Source organism: Bactrocera oleae, chromosome 3, assembly GCF_042242935.1.
Source record: "Bactrocera oleae isolate idBacOlea1 chromosome 3, idBacOlea1, whole genome shotgun sequence".
Lineage (NCBI taxonomy): Eukaryota > Metazoa > Arthropoda > Insecta > Diptera > Tephritidae > Bactrocera > Bactrocera oleae.
The window spans coordinates 35,722,264-35,735,897 of record NC_091537.1 but is presented as its reverse complement, the minus strand read 5'-3'; the positions used below and the strand labels follow the sequence as shown (position 1 = coordinate 35,735,897).

Below are 13,634 nucleotides of genomic sequence, written 5' to 3'. Positions count from 1 at the left end.
TTGAATTAACAAAGCAAAATATTTTCGTAAAATTATATTTATTTTTCGAATGTAGTTATTTATTTAGTTAACAAAACAAAAATATTACTTTCCATTTGGCAAAAATGTTAAATTTTTTGTGCACCATAAACAATTTTTTTAACCCAACTCAACACAGAAAAAAAACCATTTGATGCATAGCCTTATTGTGTAAATTGGTCATATTTAAGAAAAGCTATAATAACGATTTAAAGCGTTTTGTGTATACATTACATATAAATAAAGTAATATAGTAGTATTATATATATGTATATATTCTTTATCTGGAGAACTTCCTCCGAATTGAAAAAACAATAAAACTTGACAAAACCAAGAAAAATAAATTACTCAACAACACAAGCAACGCCTCGTCTGCTACCATTTAAAACTTTTTTTGACTGCACATAAATATTTTCCCGCAACCAGACTGCGAGTCATGCTGCCTAATTGGCCGTCCGTGGAACCGTAGAGGTTCCTTGTCGACCCCTCCGCTGGAGCGGCGCATTGTGCATTTTTGCACGACCCTAGTGGCTATTATCGCAGTAGTGCGTTGGCAACATGGGGCTACATAACATGTGGACCACTTAGTATGTATCTTAAGGCCTGAAGAGGTCTCCTCAAAGGTGGAGTTACGGTGGAGCCTTTTGGCGAAAATGCAGCAGAAAAATTCCTTCGGGCCCGAGTTGAATTCAAAGCCAAGATCAGGAGGATACGGAGCAAGCCTGCTGCTAGGTGTTTCTCTAAAAATGATGACAATATTAACTTATTACTTATCGATCAAAACCGGGTTAGATCCCTGAAATAAGAGCTCTTGCGGATAATATCCAGATCAATTCCGGTAACGTAGAACCGGCTGTTGTAAGAACAGTAGTGTGAACGGTAGTGGCGCTCAGTATTTAAGCGGCCGAGGGTTATCATCATCATAGCTTCAACTGCCGATTCTCGCACAATCAATTCCACGTTCCATATTTTTAACTTTACGCAATCAGTCTTCCATATTCTACTGCATAGATGAATCCATTTCTTTCTTAACCGTTAATTTTTCAGAGTGAGGGTTAAGATCCTGAACACTAAACATCTAACACTAAACATATATATTATATAAGACCTTTCTTGCTTCACTGCAAGGAACTTAACACTATCCTCTTCTAAATCCACAGCGACCATATTCACAAACTAGAAGAATACAGTCTGTATCTACGTGACGCCTATGTTATCTTTGCATGCCCCATGGAACTAACCAAGCCAACACACCTTTCTTTATGTTTCGACCCCAACGAAACTGAACATATTGTTAAATTACTTCCATGACAATTAATCCGCTACAACTATAATCCTGAATGCGGGAGTGAACTGGAGGACGAAGGTTGCAAATTCCTGAACGAACATGTATTTACTTCACGGTACCTAGCTTAAAAGTCAACGGAAAATGGAATTGGAATTTTAAATGCCGCGTTTTGTTGTTATCGATGAAAACATCTTAGCATAAGTCCCCGTCTTTTAAAGCTGCTGTTGATTTCAACGAAAACATAATAACAGAAATTGTTTGGAGAGGAATTCGCTTTACTCTATAACTGGGAGTATGCGGACCTCACAATGTAGATGCGCTAGCAGAATAGACGTACTGTTGTAGTCCGGAGTGCTGTGTTGGATCAAATTTGAATTTTTATCATCTACTTCCTTCTTGATCAATAGTTTATAAGTTTGAACTCCAATGTGTGCCAATTCGACCAGTTGGATATGGGTGTTTTTGGATGATGCGAAAACGCGCAAACCTTGCAAAATTTAAAAAGTAGTTATTTCTGTTAAATATAATTTTATTATCATTGTTTTATTCTATTTGCGGGTTCGTTTTTAATTTTTATAGGATATAGTAGAAATAGATTGCGTAAAGTGTACCTAAAGCTATCACATTTGGAATAATCCGTTTGACTTTAAAGCTTACGCTAGTAATAAAATTCTTTTGTACACGATTTATTCTTTTTTGTACCTTTCTAAAATTAGCAGTGGAAACTGCGTAATGTTGCCAGTATTTACTGTATTACCAAAAAATACCTACATGGGGGCCAGGGGAAGTATCAACCCGATTTTGCTCATTTTTGACACAAGCGAAAGTTATTATCGGGTAAGGATTCTATCTGAATTTTAAAAAATCGCGCCAGGTTACTTCGTTAAAAAGCAGCTAAATAGCGGGATCCCCATATTCGGTACCAGGGGTTTTGAAAACTAATGGTCCGATTAAGACAGTTTGTACACGCAAGATGGCATACCTTAAAGGCACACTAAAGATCTATATAAGGTAAAGGGAAGGAATCAGATGGAATTAAAAAATTTATATTTGGGATGTAGTCTTTGCTGTAGTTCGATTTTGCCCATTCGTAACATTGTAGTAGAAGAATGTCGGGATGATATTAGGCAGCAAATTTTGTCGAAATGAGTCAAGAAACTCGTGTGATATTCTATCACCTAAAAATTGGCGGTTCCACGCCCATTGTCCAAATTTTATATCAACTCCTATGAAGCTCTTTCGTACAATGCTTACAGTATAAATTAATGTTTGTGAACTATTTATTTAGTGAGTTTTGAAAGTTTTCAACATAACCGTTCTGAGTGTGGGCGTGGTTATCATCTCATTTCATTAATTTCCTTCCTTTTCATACCATATGAGGATATGGTAAAAGGATATATTTTTAGAAAGTTGGACGATATAGTTTTAGTGATTTGAGATATATATTTTGAACTTGTTAGGGCGGCCCATGACCGGTTTTTAAAAAGTTTTAAACGGCTGTGTTGAAGCGTGGCGATTGCCGGATTCGACCCATCGGTAATACGAGTAAGGAGTTTGATCAAGAGATTTCAATTTTTATTTAAGATAACGCTTGTACGGGTGGACGGAATGACATTTTTTCGGAATTCAATTCGCCTCAATCTCGATTATTTTTCGATGTTACAAGACTACCGTTAGGTGAACAAATGTATTATGTTAAGTACATGTATAAACAGAGAAGAAATAGGACAATATTTGTAACTTGGATTTTTTTGTCTCTTTCACCACAGGTTGTTACTTCACAAAATATACTCGAGATCTTTGCACTAAAGCTGGAATAAAAGGATGGGTTAAAAACTCCAAACAAGGCACCATAATAGGAAAAATGCAGGGTCCAAAAGACGAAGTCGATAGGATGTAAATATTAACATTCAGCCTTATTGTGAACGCCATTGGAAAATTCATAAATTTGTGTTTATCTTATCGTGAACTCCACGTGAGAAAAATCACCCATATCCGAAAATTTAATTAATTGAATTTTTTTTACATGAAAAGTGTTCACAAAAATGTGAGTTGTGAACAGCCATCAATAAAATGTAAGCATACTTTAACAGAGAACGTATGTATATAATAGAGAAGGTTCAATTGCGGACCAGCGTGTCAATTGTCAAAACCTAACAAGATTTTAATAGTGAATTTCACCGCAGCCAGCTCGGAAGGAGATATTTTAACAGTGGCGAGTGTACATAGCTGAGCATTCAATGAAAATTATGCTCAGAGACTTGCTTTGATATTACAGCTGCATGTTAGCCTTTTGGCTCATATTTTTATACGCTTATATGCAAACATATTTATTGATATGAATTTCATTATGCGAATTTTTATGAATGCATGCAAAATTTAAAAGACTAATTAAATTATAGAATTTTCAAAATATTATATATAGTCAATTTGGGAATTTAATGATTTTATTTAGTTTTTACATATTGTAATATACATTCCTAATACAATAAAAATTTAGTATTATAATTGTTACTAATAGAGACTAAATTTATTACAACATATACATATGTACATCTTTTATCATATTAATCTTACATAGTCATATGTATATCTGGACATGCTCATTTGAATGTACGCATTCAGAAATTCAAATCATGATCTTATCACATATCAATAACAAGTGCACACATAGTGCGCATTGATTTATATCTACACGCATATATGTATATATGACATTGCCGAACAAATAAGGCATTCACAAACCAACATACATATTATATATATATATAATATATATGTATGTATATGCGTACACATGTAAACATGTCACCCGCAAAAACTACAAACATTGTTTTACAAAAACAACAATGGCCTATTGACAATATATGTATGTATTGTGTGTAAATTACACAACAACAACATTTTCATTCATGAACGCAGGCGTACTTTCAACAAGCAACCTCGCTTCATTCATAAAAACAAACACCCTCACATCTCCCCGAGCATGCGTTTGCCAACAAGCGTTTGCCTACAAGCGTCTTTTTACAACGATGGCAAAAGCTTAAAATCTTAAATTGAACAAATTTCTGATAGTCCCTCTAGAAGGGAAAAGTGACAACCCCGCAAATATGAGTATTAAAACATTTTAGAATAAAAATGACAACATAGTATATTTGTCGGTTTATAATTAAAGAAACTTTTTAAAGAAAATATTTAATATTCCTCTGATTTATGTAAGTTATACTTTTTTATATAAATTTACATAAAAAAATATTTTTTTACGCCCGCGGAGACGCGAGTTTTCTGAGACACAACTTTATACTGATTATAATATTTTCTTAAACTTAAAATTAAACCTAAGTCACATTGCCGCTGTATTCAAAGGTATTGTTGACTCTGCTTTGCACAGATGCACGTGTGGTGTCATTTAAAAGTTACCCGTGGGATACTGCTTACAGTGCAAGTCTCACCTGAAGCTTTAGTTTTTGGCAATAAAGCTTTGTAAATCAATTCCAGCATATGTGGCGTTAACTCCTCCCCCTTTAAAATATACAGCTTCTTCGTTGGTAGGGAGTGATATGTGAGCTGTTGAAGTGCTGAACCTTTCTACAGGTGTAGGTGGATTATCTTCTGGACTGTTCGCATTGACTTCAATATGAATTTAGTTTTTCTATTTAAAATTGTATTTTTTATTGGGATTATTGTTACGATAATAATTACTATTATCGCCGATCCTGTAAATATTTGCTACATTGAGCTCTTTCAGATATTGTAATGAAAGTACTTCTTCAATGTTTCCTGTGGCATCTCTTGATTTGATTATTGCTGGTAAATATTTGATTTTTGTTTGTAAAATTGTTTGCCACTATTACGCTTGAATTGTCATATTTAATCAAAAATGTTCCGTTTAATTTGACGATTTCATTGTCAATTCTTAGGGTTTCTGTATAGCTATTGATTAACAATAGGCCAGGTGAAATTTCTTCTATCGTTTCAATGTGGTGATTGTTAGTTATGGTGTAATTAGATGAATAACCTTTGAGCAGATTTGGTATGCAATTACTTTCTGTGACTTCTGTGTCTCTGTGACCTCTAAATTACTTTGTTTACATAATATTAAATTGTTTATATTCTTACAATATGATTTCATACCATATATTTTCTTTTTACAAACAATAAAATTTTAATATCTTAATTTAATTGCTTTTTCCTTAAGTTTTACAGGTTTTATTCTTATTGATTTACATAGTTCATCGTTTGTTAAAAGAAATTTTATAATTTAAAGAATTGTTGACAAATTCGATGCTATTTTGACATCGCTAAATTCAATAGCTTCTACTAAGTTTAAATATGGTATATTTTCTTTTTCAAATGTTTCTTTAATTACATAGATTTCTTTATTTGACAACATAAATGAGTTTACAATTCCAGCATTGGCCCATTGGATAGAATAATCCAAATTAGTTAATTCGTCTTTTAAAAATTTTAATTTTCTTTCAATATTTTTTTCTAATTCTAATTTGAAGCTATCGCTCGATTTCATTTCGCTTAATATTACACTTGAAATGTGTGTTAAATTATTTATTCTTTCTAACATAGATTTATTAATTATTACTTATTGATTATTATTGATTAAAATATTATATTATTTATTTTATCTCTTATTATTACAAAATCTTCGTTATCTGAGGTTCCAGCCAACCATTACCAGTTTTTCCAAGTTACATCATTTTCTATAATGGATTGTATTTTGATGAGAGCAACTTCTTATTGTTCAATGTCGATAATGTGTATTAGTCTAAATGTTCCGGTCTGAACCTTTGCGGTTCCCATATCTATGTTTATTATATGGCTATTGGTATAATCCAAAATTTGGGTTTCTGCATTGGACAAGGCAAGTAAGATACTGCAGAAGAAAAATGAAATTCATTTTTTAATATGACTTTTGTGAACGGTACGTCCTGATTGTGTTATGACTGTATTGCCTTTGTCTTCTATAACTAGGTATTTCTTTTTTATATCAGGGTGTTAATTTGTTTCCTAATCTTTTGTTTACTTTAACACATATAACCTCGTTACTATTGTATGATTTAAAATCAGTTCTATTTTTGTTGTGGAGTTCTAAATCTTTTTCTTGTTTATTCTTGAGGTTTTGAATACTCTCTTCTTTTTCTAGTTCTATTGGATTGGGTTCTATTGTTCTTCCAAAGAATAGTTCTACTGGCTTACGTTTAGTTGTAGAGTGAATGGAATAATTGTATTTAAATAAAGATCTGTTTAAAAGGTCTTCAAAATCAGAAAGGGAATTTTCTGCTTTTGAACATCGTTATATTTCAGAGAATGTTGAGTGGAATCGTTCTATTTGACTATTTATTGAACTTTTGGATGGTGGGGTTTTAAATATTTCTATACCGTATTGATTTTCTAACATGAAAGTTCTTGGAGCGAGCTTAAGGATTTTTCATTATCTATTACAATTTTTTCTGGGATTCCAAATATTGTCAAGAGATCTCTTAAAGGGGTTTTTATATCTTCGGAAGCTCTGGAAGGTACAATTTTAGCTTGAGCGTATTTTGAAAATTTATCTAATGCGGTTAACACTATTTTATTACTCGTAAAGTAAAGATCTATGTGAACGATATGACCTGGATAACTGGGAATGGGCGTTGCTTTTAGAATTGGTTTTATCGGGTGTCTTTCATATTTATTTTCTAGGCAAATTTTACATTGTTTAGCGATTCTTTTTATTTTGGCGTTCATTTGCGGGAAATAACATCTTTCCAAAAGTTGTGTTTTATCTTCTGTAGGATTACGATGAGCTCTATTATGTTCATTAATAATTTCGGTTGCTTGGTCAGACTCACTTAAAATGTCTTTTATGAATTTTCGTGTATAACGTACCTTGTGAACTAAAATGAACTTGATAAATGGTTTGGATTTTTCCTAAAATGCTGTCTTCAGTTTTTATACAATTCGCTTTGGAATTGATATGATGAAGTTTCTCCTAAGGAAATGAAAATTGGTTCTTAAAAGCGTTAATTGGTGCGTCGCTGTAAGGTATTAATGTCTGTGTGGAACTTTCATCGCTATGCTGTGTTGCTGTCATAGAGTTTATTTGTTGAGGAGGTCTAGATAATGCATCCACTACCACGTTTGTGCTACCAGGTTTGTATTTAATTTCGTAATTATATTCTTCTAGTATTGATTTCCATCTCTTTAATTTACTATTGATATTTCTATTGCTAAGATAATTTTTAAAGGTTTTTAAAGCCCATACAATGGCTAAGAGTTCTTTTTCGTTTGTAGCATAGTTTTCTTCTGCCTTTGTCAGTGTCCTTGAGATAAATGTTATCGGTTTATTGTCTTGTTCCAGTATTGCTCCTATTACGTAATCTGAAGCGTCTGTAGTTAAATGAAATTCTTTTTCGAAGTCAGGATATTGCAGCATAACATCAGCGGAAATGAGAGAGTTTTTTAATTTATTGAATGCATTAATGGCGTATTGATTAAGAGTGATTTTGATTTTGGATGAAATATTTTTGGACATGCGTCCCTCCTCCACTCTTAAAGGTATTGTTAAGGGTTTGCAAGTTTTGCATAGTCTTTTATAAATCGACGATAATAACCGGAAAGTCCTAAGAATGATCTAAGCTCTTTTATTGTTTGCGGTGGTGGAAATCCTAAAATGAATTTGACTTTTGAGAGGTTTGTCTGTATTCCGTTTTGAGAAATGATGAATCTACTTCTGTTTTTAAGAATTCACATTTGTCAATTTGGATTTTCATAATAGCTTTTTCTAAAGTATGGAAAATTTTATTATTATTTTCTAAATGTGATTTTTCATCTTGGCCGAAAATGATAATGTCGTCTATATAGACAAAGCATATTTTTCCGATATACTCTCTGAGTATGTCATCTAATGCTCTTTGAAAAATCGATGGGGCGTTTTTTAAGCCAAAGGGTAATCTAGTAAATTCGTATTTACCATTATTTACTGAAAATGCTGTCTTTGCAACGTCTGTTCGACTAATGGAATCTGGTGAAAGCCACTTTTTAAGTTAAGAACTGTAAAGAATTTGTTTTTGCCTAACTACGAAAGAACTTCGTTTATATCTGGGAAAGGATAACGATCGGCTATCGTAATTGAATTTAGTTTACGTTAATCATTCACCATTCTATATTTTTTATGTCAGATGCATCATTTTTTTTCGGTACTATCCAGATTGGAGAATTATACGGGGATCGAGAAGGTCTTATTATACCGTCATCGAGTAATTTTGCTATTTGTTTTTCCACTTTGTCTTTGAGTGACATGGGATATGGGTAGTATCTAGAATATATTGGGTCTTGTGAGGTAGGTGTATGTTAGCTTTTCCTTTGGTTCGGAAAAAAGTTTTGGGAATATATTGCGAAGTTTTTCTGACTGTTCGGATGTAAGGTGGTCTGTTCTAATTTCGATATTGTTGACTGATTTGGTTGTTTTTTGTTTGATTGCAATTTTAATTTTATTTTTTATTAGCATGTAATTCTTAGAGGTTGTGTCTAATTGTTTCAAACTGTCAGTACCGAGAATTCTATGGAAGGATTTTAATGTCGGAAGAATAAAAAATTTTAGTTTTTCGTCTCTGAGTCCAAAAAGATTGATTAAGGTATGGTGGGTTATTTTTATATTTCCGCCTACTGAGTTGGCATAAAAAATTTCGTTATTGGGAATAGGATTATTAATAAGTTGTGGTTGAATATAATTTTTATTTGACCCTGTATCTATTAGGCATTTTAAAATTTCTCCGTTACTATCTTTGCACTGAATGTAGAGCAAAGTAGAATTCGTTAGCCTAAAAAATGGATATCTGAAAATTCTATTGTCTCCCTGTCTGTCATGTCGTCTTGAGAAGAAAATTCATTATTACGAATCTTCCCATGATTGTTCTGTATGGTCTTCATTCATTTGTTGGTGAGTGTCGCTTAAAGTATTGTATGCGGGTTCTATGTGATTAATCCTGTTTTGTTTAAATGGTTGGTGTATTTCATTTGATGGTGGAATCGGTATTTTTCCTCCAAATTTTTCGGTCTGTTCATGTAATTAATATTTCTAGTTTTTTGGGATTCGTCTATTTCCATCGGAATTGGTGGTTTCAGCTGCGTAGGTCTTGGCGGTGGATAACTAAATTGATTGATTGGTAATTGTCTCGAAGGATAAGCAGGCATGTTTTTGTATTGGGGATTGACAAAATTATTTTGATATTGAGGATATTGGGGGTTTTGGTATTGCATATTTCTGAATGCTGCTGGTTGAACTAAATTCTGTACGCGATGGATTAGTTGGGGAATGTATGCAAGATTCGGATAAAAAGGTTGCTTTTGATATTGTTGTTTCCTTGATGGAAGTGGGGGTGGTATTGGTTTTTGTGATATAGGTTGGTTGTTGAAAGCGTGCTGTGTACGGAAATTTTGATTTTGTAGTTTCATGCATAACTGAAGTGCTTGAGGTAGGTCAGTTGGATCTTTTATTCCTAGTAATTTTGGAAGTTCGCAATTCGCGATAAGTTTTAGTTAATATATTTAAAGGTTCTTGACCTATGTCAAAACAGGCAATTGTATTCAATATTAGGAAAAGGTTGGAAAATACTTCGTGATAAAATTTGTTAATAGATTTATTTCCTTGGAAAAGTTAAGACATTTGGTTCTCCAACGTACTGATGTCTCTTTGGTCTGCGTAATGCGTATTAAGGCATTTCGAAATTGCTTCCCAATTGAGCGGAGTGTTATAAGACTCTAACGCTACATCGGCGTTCCCTGTTATTTTATTTCTTATGACATTCAAAATGCCAAAATAACGAGGTGTGCCTTTTTCGGATTCATATAATCTCAAAATTCTCTCTACACTTTTCTTCCAAGATGCGAATTCTTTCGGATCGCCAGAAAATCCTCTTAAACACCTAACAACGTCTGGTACTCTGTCATGCCCTGATAGGTTTCCTGCATATCTTGGGTCAATTGTTTGGTCTGTTACTGTTTCCCTTCTTGGTTGAATAATATTTTTAATAAGAGCTGGGGCGTCTGTCGAAATAACTTGAGTTACGATATTTCGTATGATGTTGGATAGTTCTAGGGTAACTTGAGGATTGGATGGTGGTGGTATACTGGTATTTAGGACTGGAGATCTAATTATGGATTCGGGATTACGCATTTTGTAGAATTAAGGTCAAAATTATATTAAAAAGTTTATGGAAAATAAAGTTCAATATATTGTATATATAGTATATATAATATATATATTATTATGTTTATTTTAGAAATCTCTGGAAGGTCCCGTTTAGGTGAATCGCAGAGTTGTTCCTTATTATAAAGCCGGAGGGTTCCCTCTTAAAGGTGCTGAATCTTCGACTTTTAGGATTTAGTATTTTATTGGCTGTACAAGCCTTTGTTATACACTCGCAACCTGTTGCTACAGAGTATAATAGTTTTGTTCACCTGACGGTTGTTTGTATCATCTAAAACTAATCGAGTTAGATATAGGGTTATGTATATATAAATGATCAGGATGTAATGACGAGTTGAAATCCGGGTGACTGTCTGTCCGTCCGTCCGTCCGTGCAAGCTCTAACTTGAGTAAAAGTTGAGATATCTTTATGAAACTCGGTAGACATGTTTCTTGGTACCGTGAGATCGTGAATCGGACCACTGCCACGCCTACAAAGCGTCATTAATAAAAAACAAATAAATTGTTTCAAGAACCTGTATAGACGGTATGAAAATGGGTGAAATCGGGTGGCAACTCTACCCACTCCCCATATAACGGTACTGTTAAAAACTACTAAAAGCGCGATAAATCAAGCACTAAACACGCCAGAGACATTAAATTGTATCTCTGGGATGGTATGGGATGACTTTATAGGAACCGCGTTCAAAATTAGACAGTGTACGTGGCACAGCCCACTTTTAGGTGAAAACCCATATCTTGAGATCTGCTTAACAAATTTCAACCAAATTCGGTACATAACATTCTTTTCTAATGTTTTTTCAATTGTATCAGTTATTCGATGAACCTGATCAATCGTAGAGTGTTGATTCCGAAAACCATATTGATGATTTGGAATAAGATTTTTCTCATCAATTATTGGTTTTAATCTTTTCACTAAAAGTTTTTCAAGCAGTTTGGACATAACTGGAAGCAGAGAAATTGGTCGGTATGATGTGGTTTCATGGGGTGTCTTTTCAGGTTTGGGTATCATAATAACTTCAGCCACTTTCCATGATGACGGTACATATTGTAGTCTGAATGATGCATTCATCAGATTGGTTATTTTAAGTAATGCTTTCCTTGGTAGTTCTCTAAGTATCTGGCCGGTGATCAGGTCGAAACCAGGAACCTTTTTAGGGTTCATGGTATTTTTAATTTCTTTTTTGATTTCAGCTAGAGTGACCCGTGGTATTTCCATCTTTTCTTGTGCAATAATGTTTGGTAACAGTGTAGTGTCATCCATCGTGTTGGGTTGAAAAATCGTTTCAAGTTATTTCTAGCCCAGCTACCATCAATGTTTTTAATTGGAGGGGTTTGCATAATTGGCCTTTTCAGTCTTTTGGTAGACTTCCAAAATGAATATTCAGTGTCATTTTTATTCTAAAATGTTTAAATACTCATATTTGCGGGGTTGCCACTTTTCCCTTTTAGAGGGAATATCAGAAATTTGTTCAATATATGATTTTTAGCTTACCTTGTCTTATATACAACCCCATTCGAACTTATGTGTATACATGCGGCATGCTTCTTTAATAAATAGTGCTACTTCGATGGCAAATAATGCAGATTCAATAATCGTATTAGGAGATTTCAATTTACCGTGTGCTTCGTGGAAAGCTTTCGATGACTATATCGTACCGATTTGCAATCGGTCATGTTCTCATGAGTTTTTTGAAAAAATGTCCGAGTTGGGTCTGAACCAAATTAATTTGATTCCGAATAAACTTGGTAAATGCTTAGATTTAGTATACGTTGATACCTCTTCAAAGTGTTCCGTTATTCAGAGTAATTCTCTTGTTCTACCAGAGGACTCGTGTCATTCTGCTTTGGAAATATCTGTCGAAATCATAAGCAATGTACAGGATAATATTTAATATCAAATTCCGTATTCGGTTCAACTTTGCAAAAGCTAATTTTAAAACGTTAAATACAGAACTTTCTACAATAACATGGCCTAATTATAATGGTGACATTGAATTGAGTGTCTCTCATTTTAATAACATTATTATGAAATTATTTGAAAAGTATGTTCCAATAGTAATTGTTAATAAAAGCAAAAGTATAAGTCCGTGGTTTTCGAAAGAGTTATATAAATTGAAAAACTCGAGCCTTTAAACATTTTAAAAAAACCGGTTCACTTGTCGACTATTCTAAATATTCGCTATTGCGTCGACAATATTTTGACCTAAACAAAAAATGTTATAATAATTACTTAAATAAAAGAAAAAAAAATATTGTAAGTAATCCAAAATCGTTTTATGATTTCGTCAACTCCAAACGCAGGATTTCCAAATTTCCATCCGCGATGAAATATAAATCTATCATTTCAACTGACAACGTTATTATATTTAATATGTTTGCAGAATTTTTCAAGTCAAACTACTGTTATAATTCTTCCAAAACTTTTTCTTATCAGCACGTGCTGTGTTCGAATACTTTAATTAACGCTCCAATTATTTCTGAAGAAGACGTCCTACTTAATTTAAATAAGTTAAAACCATCTTTTAGTTACGGCCCAGACATGCTTCCTAAAAAATAGTGCCAAATATATTTACTTACTTTTGACAAGCATATTTAATTCCTCTCTTAAACACGGTATATTTCCTTCAATATGCAAACAGTCATTTATAAATCTTTTGCATAAAAGTGGATTTAGATCCAACATTGAAAACTATAGAGGTATCGCAAAACTATCAGTTATACCTAAACTTGTTGAAGCTATCATCACTGACCATATAACCTTTTCGATTTCTTTGTTAACTTCCTCATCTCAGCATGGATTACGTAAAGGGAAATCGACTCTAACAAACTTACTTGAATTTGTAAACCATGTATCATTGGGTTTTAGGGAACATAAGCATACGGATGTTACACACAGACTTTAGCAAAGCTTTCGATAAAGTAAACCTCTCGATTCTCATACATAAACTTGATCTGCTGGGCTTTCAGCCAATATTTCTTCAATGGGTAGCTTCCTATCTTTATAATAAAACACAACGAGTGACATTTGAGGATACACCTTCAGATACAATTAATATTTCTTCAAGTGTTACGCAAGGTAGTCATCTTGGCCCGATTCTGTTCTTGTTGTTTATTAGCGAT

General features: G+C 33.3%; 1 protein-coding gene across 2 annotated transcripts in view; it reads left to right on the top strand.

Annotated features, from left to right (window-relative positions):
- The window catches only part of LOC106622950 (acylphosphatase-2), a 56,413-nt gene that overhangs the window by 35,185 nt on the left and 7,594 nt on the right, over positions 1-13,634 (top strand). For both annotated transcript variants that reach the window (XM_036370689.2, XM_014242294.3), the window contains one exon: positions 3,076-3,202. In XM_036370689.2, coding sequence (XP_036226582.1) covers positions 3,076-3,202 — 127 coding nt within the window. The remainder of the gene's footprint in view (positions 1-3,075; positions 3,203-13,634) is intronic.